The following is a 13,595-nucleotide window of genomic DNA, read 5'->3' on the forward strand; positions in this document are numbered from 1 at the left end:
TGTTCCTGCAGGCTGGTGCAGCATGGTTCCTCTTCCTTTTTCTGTCTTTAGCAATCAGACAGGCATTTGCTGCACCTGGTTTTGTGAGTGGGACGGGGCGCAGCGGGGTGTGGGTGAGCAGGGGCCGGGGTGGGGGCCGGGGGGTCCGGGGGCGATGGTGCGGCCGAAGGGGCGGGGGACCCTGCTCCTGGTGCCCCGCTCCCCAGCCTGCGCTGGTGGCCGGAGTCGCCAGTGCAGTCGCGGCAGGACGACCGGCTGGTGCAGACCCAGCAGCCCTGGGGTCCCGCTCTGCAGCGCGAGCGAGAGCCGGTGCAGGCAGGGCCGGACACGCTGACCGTCCCCACAGCTTGTCGGGAGCAAGAGGAAGGGCTGGCGCTACCGCCTTGCCGTGGAAAACAGCTCTGGAAGACGGTCTTTGCATCCTTTTATCTCCGTAGTAACCCCTTCGGCGATTACATGGCATAGAGAGCCTCGCAATATACCGCGTTGTGCTGGGTGACCGCGCTTCGTTAGCATTTACCGCACAGTTTCAGTCATTCATTATTCATTCATTATTGGCATAAACACGCGCTGCTATTCCTCAGTTAAAACAAGCGCTGTCTTGCAGCGTCTCGTTGCAAGGCCCCTGCCTTAGCATGGGCCCTTCTCCAGCCTCTCGCCGCCGGTTGCGACGGGCAGCCCCGGGTGCTGCTGGCTGGGCAGCGCGGCCCCCCCAGTCTGGCAGGGGTTGGGGTGGGGGCCGAGGGTGCCCTCCTGCCTGCGGGCAGGCTGCCTGTCACCCGCCAGCACCCTCTGGCTCTGCCTTCTGCTGGCAGCTCCGCAGCCAGCGCTGGGGGCTGCCGTCTCGCCAACGTCCCCCAGGTTTTGGGGGCTCCCAGCCCTGCCCCAGGCCCTTCTGCGTGGTGGTGGCACGCCTGTCACGGTGTCACCGGGGCTGCGGGCACCCGGGGACTGCAGCGCTTCGGCTGACCCACAGCTCCGCAGCGGGGATGCTGCGCGCTTGGGGGGGCTCTGAACGGAGCAGAAATTGAAGAAGGGGGGCAATGACAAGTGCAGACCCCACGTTAGCTTGCTAACCCGTGGGCTCCTCGCCCTGGCCAGGCTGAATCTCAGGCTGGTTGTGACCGCTTTTTTTTTTTTTTTTAATTCAAATCACTTAAACCAAACTTCTGGATCACCTGCAGAAAGGTTTATTGTTCTCAGTACAGTTGTCATTAGCAACAGACATTTTGATATGACTAGTAGGTCTTTTTTGGGTGATGTCTATAAAAAAGGAAGTGGAACTCAAAAAAGTCAACGTGAGTGAAGAGTGACGTGCCCTGCTCACGCTTGCCAAGCTGCTGCAGGGTGCCAGGACTTGGCCACGCTCAGAGTCAGTAAAATCGCTGAATTCAGAGCAAGGAGCACCTCATGAGGCTTCCTTGTGCCCCGGTCCCCATGTACGAGCTGTGCTTCCCCGCCGGATAGCTTCGCGAGCCAACCTGCGCTTGAGCTGTTGCTGAAGGAGGAGAGAGACCTGGCTGCAGAAGTCACAGCTGCAGAGAGCTGGGAGGAAACCTTACTCGTTGTAAACAGCTAAATTAGTTGCACACACTGGATTAAATAAATCAGATGCACACAGTATTGTCAATGCTCAATATTGATTTCACTTCCACTGCACTCTTAAGGGGCACCTTGATTTCTTTAACATCTCTGCCTGGCATGGGAGGAAAGCGAATTGCCACCCTCTTTCCTTTGTCTGCCAGCTGCCACGGGAAGCAGAAGAACCTGCATCCTACCACCTGGAAAATGTGTGCAGCGAGGCAGCGTCGCTAGCGATTGTTCCTCACCGGCACAGGCTTTCACAGTGGGTGTGATGCCTTGCCGAGCAGGGCGCCCGCTCAAGGCGCCGAAGGCTGTTTTACTGGTGAAAGCGTTTGTTCTCCTCCAGACCGCAGTGTTTAGTGGAGTCAGCAGCGAGTGGGAGATGCCGTGACTCCTCAGAAGAAGGGCTCTGTCCCGTTCCAGCTGACGGTCGCGCCTGCCCACTTGGTCCTGATTGCCATCTCCACGGACGGACGCCTCTTCCCTGGGCTGCTCGGCTCTTCGCTTCGGTCCTCCTCCCAGGGATGCGAATGAGTGTCTGAGAAGGAGACGCAGTTAAAAAAAAAAAAAGGGTCTAAAAAACCCAACCCCCCTTAAAAAACTTTTAGAAAAGGTTAAAAGCAGGACCGACTGGATTGCTGCAGGTGTGCTGCCTGCCCTGCCCCAGGAGGGAGCGCGGGGCAGCACTGACGGCCTCCTGCACCCCCGCGCTGTGCGGGCCCCCGCCTTGGGAAATTCAGGCACTATAAATACCGCTCTTGACGCCTTGCAGGCTGCATTTGCATATTGTTTTTCTGAACAGGTGCGCACATCCTTATCTGTGGCCGCGCTGCGTGTCGTGACCGTGAATCTCGATTCACCCTTCTTCCCTGCAAATTTAGCCTTTAGTGTGGTGTTTGCAAGTTTCTTACTTTACTTTAAATGCCATGGTGGAAGGAGAGCGAGGAAAAGGGGCTGGGCATTCAGAAAGCGAAGGTAAAGGGTGTGCAGCGGCACGGAGAAACAAGAAACTCGCATCCTAAGCACACGGCCTGGTTTGCAAACCATTTGATGCTACAAGGAGCAGTTCACTCCTCCTGGTGTGGATTTAAAACTTGAGGGGGAACACGAGGGCCACGGTGGCACCTGGCTGCTGGGCAGGAAAATACAAACTTAGGTCTAAGTTAGGTGCTGAAAAAGGCTGTTAACCCACCCTGCCTGCCAGCATCGCTGCATTAGACATAGGTTTATTCAAAAGTTTGAATTACTCATGAAACCATTCTGCTTCTTGTTGTATTTAAACTTTGCACTTACAGGAACAAATCCTCCTGGGATTTGTCCCATGGGAGGGGTGGGTGTCTGTGGGTTTCCCTGCTCCTACTAGTTGTTCTAGGACACTTAGCAGGGCTTTCATATTGGACCGATGTGGGCGTAACAGCGACGGAAGATGAAACGCAGCATTAAACAGTATGTCCGTATTGAGTATTTAACACAGGAGCGACACTTACGTCTTGTATCCTGAAAAACTGTCACGTCTCCAACAAAAACTCTTGGGCCACAGCTGGGAGTAGGGGAAAAAATGGCGAAGTCCTGAGTGTCCCCCATGCCAGGAGCAGACCGCGGGCTCTGTGCCTGGGGGGGCGAGGCCGGTGGCCGTGCCCGCTGCGTGCTCCGCGGGCGGGATGGACCCTGTGCCGCTGGCAGCTCAGCCGGCGCCCGCCCACCGGAGCCCCGCTCGGCGCCCGGCTCTGCGGAGCGGCACGGCCTCGGCATCGCCCGGTGCTGAGCCACGGGTGGGCACGGTGGGTACCGTGCCCAGGAGCCAGCGCCGGACTGGAGGGTGGGTGGCAGCAAATGGAGTTTGCACGGGGACTCAGGGGTTACTGCTTCTATAGGAAATGCTCCTATAGCTCTTCCCAGCAACGGGCCACCCGCTTGAGAGGGCATTACCCCTTCCAGAATGGTCACGGTCCTTCCAAAGCCAGGTTTTTTGTGTCTTGTTACAGTTGTTCGGAGTAGGCTCCTCACATTCCGTGAAGGGTCCATATTATATACAGTGTATGTACGTATATATTAAATACAGAACATTGACTCGTATGCATAATCAGACCCACCTAGCTATACGCATGCACAGTTCTATGCATGGTCAGTATGCGACGCCCATACTCCTATCCTCCCCCGCTAAGCTCGGGTGCTACCTATCGTTAGATGGGCTGTTTTTGTCTGCTCCCGCTGCCCGCTGTAGAAGTACAGGTGGAAGACTCTCTCCGCTTTCCAGTCGGAGAGGAGCTGGCTGTCGGTGCCGAAGAGAACGCCGTGCCTGCCGGTGACGCCGCACAGCCAGACGGGCAGCTGGGGCGTCCTCAGCTGGGGGCACACCTGGGGAGAAGGGGTGCAGCCTCGCGTTAAATGAGCCTTTGTCCCCGAAACCGCGGTGCTGGCAGCGCGGACATCAGGTACGGGCGTCCCGGCCGCGGGGCCGTGCCGGCTCTCACCTGCCGCTCCGCCTGCGCCCTGCCCCAGCGCAGGTAGCCCACCAGGCCCCGCCGCCGCCGCGCCTCGACGCCCTCGCCGCCGGGCCCCGGCTCCTGGCCGCCGTCGAGCTCACGTGGGCTCGCTCGGCCCGTCAGGAGGAGGCTGAGCATGGCCTGCGGGGACACAGCCCGCCGTCACGCCGCAGGCAGCGCAGCAGGAGCCCTTTGCACAACGGCAGCTGGCGTCCCGCTGCCAGCTCTGTCCTGCCCATCATGAGCAGAGGAACGCCAGACTACCTGTGGCATTATTATTATTATTATTATTATTATTATTATTATTATTATTATTATTATTATTATTATTCATGGGTTAGCCCCAGCCAGCAGCTCAGCCACACGCAGCCATCGCTCACTGCCCTGCCCCACTGGGATGGGGGAGAGAATCGGAGGAGTGAGAGTGAGAAACACTCCTGGGTGGAGATAAGAACAGTTTAATAGTTGAAATAAAGTAAAATAGTAATGATAATAATAACAGTATAATAACAATATCCAAAGCAAGTGATGCCCAATGCAGTTGCTCACCACCCGCCGACCGATGCCCAGCCAGTTCCCAGCAGCGATCGCTGCTCCCCGGCCAACCCCCCCAGTTTCTATACTGCCCATGACGCCGTATGGTATGGAATGGCCCTTGGGGCAGTTGGGATCAGCTCTCCTGGCTGTGCCCCCTCCCAGCTTCTTGTGCCCCTGGCAGAGCAGGGGAAGCTGCAAAGTCCTTGACTGGCGTAAGCAGTACTGAGCAACAACTAAAATATCAGTGTGTTATCAACATTCTTCTCATCCTAAATCCAAACCACAGCACTGTGCCTGCTGCTAGGGAGAAAATTAACTCTCTCCCAGCCAAAACCAGGACATCATTATTATTATTATTGTTATTATTAGTCATCATCATCATCAGCAGCAGCCATTTTTTAAATGGACAGTCATGATTAAAATTTGCAAAACATCTTCCTATGGCCTTGTGCTTTTTTCCCCATTGGATTAACAAGTGAGAATTTTTCCCTAAATCAAATGCGGGAGTAATAAAAAAAAGAAAACTTGAGCAATGAGGCTAATCTTACCTGTGTACAGGTGATGTTTCCAAAACTGAATTTTAACAGAGGAGTTGCTGTGCAGTCTAAATCTTCCCGGACCCTGTACGACCAAGCACAAAGCGTTACGGTAGTGTCCAGAGCAGCGCCTGAGGCGATCGCTGTACATCACTCTCTGATTAACAGGGAACAGGAAGAAATTCCATAGACTCGTTTATTTCTCCGTGTTGTCGGCACAGCAGTGGTATCCTGGCAGAGCAGTTTTATGCTCAGCTGGAGCTCTTGCATTTCAGATCTGTTCCTATTACACTTCAAATTTAGGGTCAGAGTCAAACCCCCCTGCAGATGGAGCTGGGATTTCCCTCGGTGCAATTACTGCTGCAAGGCCTCGATTACACCAGGCGTAGCCTGAGTACAACTGTTCGAAGTAGCAGTGCAATTTTTTGCTAAATAGCTGTCATAGTGTCACATTAGTATGGATCATGTTTCATATTGGTATAAATATGCCTCTGTAGCTTTCTGAAGCATCCGGATGGATATTAGGAGAAATTTCTTCATGGAAAGAGTGGCCAAGCACTGGAACAGGCTGCCCAGAGAGGTGGGGGAGTCCCCAGCCCTGGAGGGGTTCAAAAAACGGGCAGAGGTGGCACTTGGGGACATGGTTTAGTGGGCATGGGGGTGTTGGGTTGATGGTTGGGCTGATGATCTTAGAGGGCTTTTCCAACCTTAGTGATTCCTGGTTTTTACTTTCATTAAAGAATAATGCAGCCACCAAGCCAGGACACATTAAATGAATTATTCCTCTCCCCTTAACTGGTTTAGTGGTGGACTTGGTGTTGTTAGGCTAATGGTTGGACTGGATGATCTTAAAGGTCTTCTCCAACCTAAGCGGTTCTATGGTTCTAGAATCTTTACCCCCATCTAATTACATCGGGTTTAGAAAGACCCCATCAGTCCCCTCTGCCAGCATAGGCACACTGGCAGAATTCTCCTGTGTTTAAATAAACTGCTTGTGATTTTCCCGTTTAAGTTTAATTGACTGTGGCAGTGACTATTGCTGTCAGTGGGAAAACTCCCGGTTTTAGACAGTGCATTATTTTTGCTGCGTATGCAAAGAGCTTCTCTCGTCTCTGCTGCCCCTCCTGCCTGCTCCTGGGTGTGCAGGCAGACGCTCGGGGTGTGCAACAACCGCGTCCGAAAAACACAGCCAGCGCGACTGCATCTGCTTTTGGGCAGCTGCTTCTCCACATTCGACTAAGAACGGACAATTAAGTAAAACAAGGAAAAGACCATTTCAGAAGATGTAACTAAACTAGAGGAAAATGTTTAAAAAAGGAAATGTACCTTTCCAGTGTCCTAGAGAAAAGTAAACTGTATAAAAATAGGATCACTCCGTGACTTCCTTCGCCTCTGAACTGGAAAAAGAAATAAGTAATCAATCACAGGGAAGGAATTATGGCAGGTATATGATGTTTAATTAAAACAATTCCTCTGCTTTTGCACAACCTTAGGTGGGTATCTTGAGCCAGATGAGTAAGGTGTTATTCCGGGAAGATTTTGCAACTAATTTTGTTGAATAGCATCAGGTTAAAAAAAAAAGGAAACAAGAAACTTCCAGTTATTAGCTACTTTTACTTCCACTATTAGCTACAGTTATTAGTACTATTTGTACGCTTTTTTCCCCCGATTTTTGCTGAAGTTGCAAGGAATCATATTTTATATTTGAGTAATGTACAAAATGCTGCCCCTGTTTGCCCAGTGTTCGTGGACAGGGAGTGCTGACATCGGTGGGTAAAGTCCTGGGGATTTTAGTGGGAGCAGGATCATTTCCCATAGGAAAGGCTAGAAATGATCCATGAACTAACTGTACATTAACAGTCTGAATGTCCTGCTGAAGGCGATACTATTGATACTATTGGTCCACTGTTGAGATGTAAGCAAGCAACAAAATAACTCGGAATAAAGCAAATATCCCATACTTACACAGTTTATATGGTCGACGATGAACTCCTGAGCTGCTGCTTTCTCAGAGAACTCAAACAGCTGGATCTGTCGGGTACGAGTGTAGGGGAAGATGTTGTAAAGCAGACATTAATTATATCAAAAAGCTGAGCTTTTTAATCCAGTGTTTCCTTTAGACAAATGAGAGAATAATGCAGGAGTCTACTCTGCCCCTTCCTAACCCGAGGAGTTCAGCTCCATACAAATTGTTTGAGGAACAGCTTTACGTTCACGGGTTTCTCCTTTTTGAGGGAGAAGAAGGGTCGGCCTTTGATGAAAGGGAACGACAGCCTCTGGACTCACCCAGAGCCTCTGCGAGGAGGCAGCAGTGTCTTACAGGCTCCGGCTGGCACCTGCGTCTAAAGTGCTCACAGCCTGTGGTGCACCGCAAGTTAGGGAGCAGGTTTATGAGATTTTATGTTTCTTGTCTTTGAAAACTTCAGGCCAAACGCGTCTTTAAAGACAATCCTGTTTGCAGAAGGTGTTTTCATACTCACTCTTTCCGTGAAGCTGTCGGCTTTGTAATCTCCGCTTGGCATGAGATGGACGGCTGCGGCGACGAGGCAGACAACGGCTCTGCCACCTGCTCCTGCTGCCCACAGCGTGTCTGCCAGCGCCGCGGCCAGTGCCTCCCCTTGCTCCCGACGGCTCACCCTGCACAGCCTGCGGGGCGGGAGACCGGGCCATGGGGCAGGCACGCGGGGGGCTGTGTCAAGGGTCCGTCCTGGGGGTGCTGAGAGCCCCCCAACCCTGAGCCTGAGCGTGAAACGGGCCCCTTCCCCACCGAGGGCTGCATCGGACCCGAGGTCCTGCCCTGCCTGGGCTCCCGGTAGCTGGGAGGACTGTGCAGCCGTAACAAGCGGGAATGCAAAGACACGAGGGGATTTGTGCAGAAGGCAGCTGCACGTCGAGCTGCGCCCATCGACCTGGAAATGCGCGCTGTTCGCTCGGTGCCGTCGCTGCTGCTGCTGCGGACGTGCTGCCTGAGCGCTGGGAGCGACGTGTCCGCCGCGGGGGCTTTCATCCCGGCTGGGGATGCCGCGCGGGTGTCCCCGGCGCCGAGCTCTGTCTTCCCCTTCCCAACGCTGCCCACAGCGCGCTCGGCACCCGGGGCCGGTGTCGGCCAGGTGAGCAGCCGTGCAGCGCCGATGCTGCCCAAGCGCTGCCGCAGGCTGTGACCACAGCGGCAGGGAGCGGGGTGAGGAAGCAAGCGCCGCGGTTGCAAAAACAAATGTTTTGGTGGGGAAGAGCCTTGCCTGAGAGTCAGACAAGGCTTTTCTCCTGGGCGCAAATCCCCACCTGTAGCTGCAAACCTGAACTTGGGTCTAGTTTGGTTAAACCTAGAGGCTGGTGCTAGTCTGTCTCAGCCCAAATACCGCAAGGAAATGGTTTCTCTATGTCCCGTGGGAAGGCTGAGCTGCTTACCTTTCCAGGTGAGCGTATTCCGTGTTTCTCACGAAGAGCAGGTATTTAATGATGTGCGCTTGCACGGCCATCAGAATGGCTCTTGCTCCTCCCTGGAAACAGAAGCAACCCCTCCCGTTGCTAAGGGGCCTGAACTAGCACCAGCGACGTCGAGCTCCGGGAAATCACAGCCATCCCGCTGTCAGTATCTGGGGGGTAATTCTTCTTGTCTCCCTAGGAATTCAGGAGTGCTGCTGACAACTCCTGAGGTAAATGGAAAGTAAACTGAAAAAGATCTTGTGTCTAAAACCAAGAAGCCTTTACGCAGGAAAAGACTCCGGGCTGGCCCTGGCTGCGTGCTCGTGGGGAGGGGAGGTCCCGGACGGGGGTCCCTCCCTTGCAGCGCTGCAGCCGCAGGGAAGGGCTCTGAGCTCCAGGCACCACGTGTGCCTAGAAGCACCATGGCTTATTTTTTCTCTCCCCAGCCTCACAGCAAAGGGACCGGGGTCTTGAGGCAGCGTGGGGCTGGCGTGGGGCCATGCGCGAGGGTGACCGTGCCCGGCGCCCAGCCGTGCTGGCGGCACACGTCAGGGCTGTCATCCTCTCTGCAGTCACAGAGCCTCTGAACTCCGGGAGTTTCACCTGCGTTTGTAAAAAGCATTTTAGTCTCCTGGTGGGTTAAAGGGATTTGCAATTTTAAGTGTGTATCTTGGTCTTCTGCTTTTTTGGGGGGCAGTGTTATGATGGTAAATAAGAAAGCAGAAAACCTCCCTCTTTCAGTAAACGAAAATGTAGGTAAATTCACCTATTTGATTTCCAGGCAGGACAGTAAGAAGAAGGTGACTCTAATTTCCAAAAAAGAAATTTGTGCACGCTTATTTGTGCCCAGCTACAACAACCTGCTGCTTCCCTCTTGAGACTTCACCTTGGAAGCATTTCATACCATGATATTTAAAGTTTGTGTCTGCAGCGTGCTGCTGGATCAGCACAGTTCGTCCCACTTCCAGACATGCTTTGGCATCTCCAGCACAAGGGCAGCTGGAACTTCGCTCAGGACAGCTGTGGAGCGTGGCTGCGGCTGGAAGCCCCCGCAACCTGCCCTGCGGAGGAAGCCTAGCCAGGAAGGCGTGATGAGCTCAGGGGGCAGGCGTGCAGAGCGTGGGGTGCAGGTGTGCAGAGCGTGAGGTGCAGGCATGCAGAGCATAGGGTGCAGGCATGCAGAGCACAGGGTGCAGGCGTGGGGTGCAGGCATGCAGAGCATAGGGTGCAGGTGTGGGGTGCAGGCATGCAGAGCATAGGGTGCAGGCATGCAGAGCACAGGGTGCAGGCGTGCAGAGCATAGGGTGCAGGCGTGGGATGCAGGTGTGCAGAGCGCAGGGTGCAGGCGTGCAGACCATAGGGTGCAGGCATGGGGTGCAGGTGTGCAGAGCGCAGGGTGCAGGTGTGCAGAGCACAGGGTGCAGGCATGGGGTGCAGGTGTGCAGAGTGCAGGGTGCAGGTGTGGGGTGCAGGCATGCAGAGCATAGGGTGCAGGCGTGCAGAGCACAGGGTGCAGGCATGCAGAGCACAGGGTGCAGGCATGCAGAGCATAGGGTGCAGGCGTGGGGTGCAGGCGTGCAGAGCACAGGGAGCAGGCATGTGCACCGCTGAGGCACCCAGCGCTGGCTGCCAGCTCCCACGAGTGGCTGAGATGCTGGGAGATGGTGCCAGTCGCTGCACCGAAACCTTTACCTTTTCTGCCTCCAAAGCATAGGCCAGGTCAGAGTACGGCTCGCGGAACCTGAAGTATGCTTTTGCCCATTCACAGCTGAAGAGGTGGAACACGTTTCCAAAGAGCAGCTCTCGCAGCCCCTGTGGAGGAGGAGAGAGACGGGCTGGGTTTAGCTCCCTGCACATCCCGGCGTTGAGAGGGATCGTTAACGTCAGAGGAGCCTCGGGACACAGGTTCAGCATGTGTGCTCACAGCCAGGGCAGTGTAAAATTGTCTACCGAGAATCAGGCCCCATAATTTCAAAGCAAAGGTGATGCCCAGAGAGGTGGTGGAGTCCCCATCCCTGGAGGGGTTCAAAAAACAGGCAGAGGTGGCACTTGGGGACATGGTTCAGTCTGGTCTACCCTTGACTGGTTTAGTGTGGACTTGGTAGTGTAGGTTAATGGTTGGACCGGATGATCTTAAAGGGCTTTTCCAACCTAAACGATTCTATGATTCTACTGATCCCCTGTTCTGAGGCTATTTGCTAGGAGAGCGCCGCAGAGCAGGGGAGCATGACGCTTTGTCATTTGACCTATTATCTAACGAGAATTATAGCGTATCAGCTTTAAGGTTGTGTTGCAACCGTGTTCTTTAAAAGTCTCATAATTAAATCATTATGACTGTATACCTCTGTCCCAGATAACAGCAGGCTGCAGCCTGCAGCCCAGCAATGTGCCGAGCCTCCCGTAACGCCAGGTAAGGTTCCCGAGTCTCTTTCTTTTAATGAGATTCAATTACAGCTCATGCTTAATTCAGCAGGCCTGCTCACCGTTGCCATTTCCAAGGAGATGGGCCGGCCGCCTGTGCCTGGAGCGAGCAGGAGCGGCGCGGGGACGGCGGAGGGGGGCAGAGGCGGCGGCGGCCCCGCGGGCTCTCCAGCTCCGGGTGGTCCATCGCCAGCGCTGCCCTGGCCGCGCTGGACAGGGAGAGCAGCAGACGGTTCACGGTGCCGCCGCGGCACGCGGCCAACGGGCGCCTCGCTTGCGCCGAAAGCTCCCCCCCGGTATGGCCAGTGGGGTGGGCACGGCGACCCGGCAATGAGCTCGCGGAGGGGCAGGGGGCCGGATGCGTGCTCCCAGCGAGCAGCGGCGTGTTGGACTTCCAGCTGTTTTCAAACAGCTCAGCCTTTCAAACGGAGAAATACCTCCCTGCAAGCTACTGGTTGGAGTATAACGTTGTGTTTGTCTGCGTTACAGGGAATAAACGTCAGTGCTTTTCAACCTAAAGACACAGCAGGTTTTCCAAATATTTATATTTCTGAGATCTTAATTTGCTATCATTCTTTCCCGTGTTCTAAAACTGACCATGAAAACCGTTACTTTTAGACAGAAAGATTAATTTATGTTGGACTACTGTGCCACTTCGATTTAGATCAGGAAGACATTCCTTTAAAATATCTGAAGAAAATGCGTGTCTCTTAAAGGAGGAGCATAAGAAATAAATCTCCATAATAGACAGTCTGCTGTGCTGCATATATAGATGCATAATTTCCTCAATGTGATAAGCTGGTTGAACACTCACAAAAACCGCTAGAAAAATACAAAATGTTGCCTTTTAGAGAAACAGTTACCTGATGAGTTGTATTTCTGATTTCCAAACTGAAAAAGGAAAATAAAATGCAAATTAAAAAAAGAGGCATTGCTAACATGAAGAAACACGAGACCAGCCAGAAAAGAACTTCAAAAGAGAAGAAGAGTAAAAGCTATAGTCCTTGCATTACTGAGTACATAAAGACCTTCCTCCACGGTCACGTAAGTATTGTAATAAAATATAACTTTAAAATTATATTAAAAAAGCACCTGGAATTAAAACCATGTGATAATTAAGCAGAATAAAAATCTTACCCACGGAAACTAAAAATTTCTCTCCATTTGTTTAGATCTGAAATTTTGCTGGCGATCTCCTCGAGCCGTGTCTGGGGCACGGTGTGCTCAGCCTCCCGGTCACCCATGTGCGGCCGCCCGCGCTCCGGGCGATGCTGAGGGATGCGGCACGGGGACGGCTCGGGGAGCAGCTCCCCCAGACCTGCGCCCCTGCGGGGCACCCGAATCCCCTCTGCCTGTCAGCCCCCGGCCTCGCTGGCAGCTCCCACCCTCGCACCGGGGTTAAATTCCATCGGAGCCCGTCATAGCCTGTGTTTTTCTGTTCGCTGTATAAGCAGCATGAATGTTTAATGCCGGGCAGGGAGCTAAGGCTGGCTGCTCTGCGAGGGCCGGCTGCAGGTGCGGAGCGGCCAGGAGCCGGGGCGGTTTTCCAGCCGCAGGGCTGCAGCTCCCGCTGACGACAAGTGGGACCGGGTCTGGGCTGCGAGGGTTGGGTGTGCAGTGCATAGCTCGAGGAAAAAAAATGCAGACTTAGCAGATGTCTGTAAAATGGAGCAAGTTGACTGGGGAGACGAGCTGGGAAAATGAGAGACGCGCGCAGAGCGATGAGCCCTCGGCTTCGGGCACTTGCTGTAGCAAGGCTGGCGTTCAGGGGCACGGGGCAGGCATAGCCGTGGGGGGACACCCACCGGCTTCGTGCTGCTGGGGCCACGGAAACCTCATGGTTTGTTTTCTTCTCCTTCGGTCTGTGAGAATGCACCGACCGGCGGTATCTGTCTGAGTTCTGGTGGAGAAAGCATGAGGTTGCACGGGTGTTGACGAGCGCAGCCTGGCTTCCCGGGCACGCCGGGGAGCTGCTCTGGGTTTCCCCAGGAGTGTCTGCGCTGCGTCTGTCCCGGGCAGCCGTACGGCCCGGCGTGGACGGCTCTGCGCTCTCTGCAGGGTCCTTCGGAACAGCTTGGCTCAAGTCTTGGTTTATGGAAGCTGAAACTCTCCAGGCCAGCCTGCATGCGAGACATCGAATGCCTGCTCTTTTCTTCCAGCTGAAGGAGCCGTGGCTTTACTGGGCAAAAAAAGCTGCTCTCTTTTCTGGCGCTACACAGGCTCCAGCCTTTTGGCTTCCTAAAAACTGATGTAAATTCCCTTGTCCCCTTTGTCTGTACTGGAGTGGCTCTTCCTTATGGAAAGGGCAGGGTATCCACCAGGTTCCCAACAAATTGAATCTAAACCATGCACTTGTGCTTGGGCGGGAAGAGCCGGGTGGGAGCGTGGTGCTGAGCGTGCCGGGGTGAGCACCAGCGTGTGCTCGCGGGGCGAGGGCTCTCGCACACAAACTGCTCCCTGTGCAGGGAGGCTGTGTGGCAGCAGCTCCGCACACCGTGCTACCAACGGCCGTGGCTGCCAGAGTGCTTGCAAATGGGGATAATAAAAAAAAAAAGTAAGAGCTAACCTTTTCTTCTCCCTTGAGTGTTCCCGGGTGTGGGGAGCA

At 54.2% G+C, this 13,595-nt stretch overlaps 1 protein-coding gene across 1 annotated transcript; it reads right to left on the minus strand.

Moving 5' to 3' along the window:
• Positions 1–1,979: 1,979 nt before the first annotated feature.
• Positions 1,980–12,234, minus strand: MINDY4B (MINDY family member 4B). Its single transcript, XM_075716813.1, has 12 exons — positions 12,128–12,234; positions 11,854–11,881; positions 11,053–11,199; positions 10,262–10,381; positions 8,552–8,643; positions 7,624–7,789; positions 7,109–7,174; positions 6,470–6,540; positions 5,156–5,228; positions 4,059–4,211; positions 3,762–3,942; positions 1,980–2,122 (listed from the first exon to the last, which is right to left on the minus strand). The coding sequence occupies exons 1-12, from the start codon at positions 12,232–12,234 to the stop codon at positions 1,980–1,982; spliced, it is 1,347 nt and encodes a 448-aa protein (XP_075572928.1).
• Positions 12,235–13,595: the final 1,361 nt, after the last annotated feature.

The sequence above is a fragment of the Pelecanus crispus genome, chromosome 9, assembly GCF_030463565.1.
Source record: "Pelecanus crispus isolate bPelCri1 chromosome 9, bPelCri1.pri, whole genome shotgun sequence".
Taxonomy (NCBI): domain Eukaryota; kingdom Metazoa; phylum Chordata; class Aves; order Pelecaniformes; family Pelecanidae; genus Pelecanus; species Pelecanus crispus.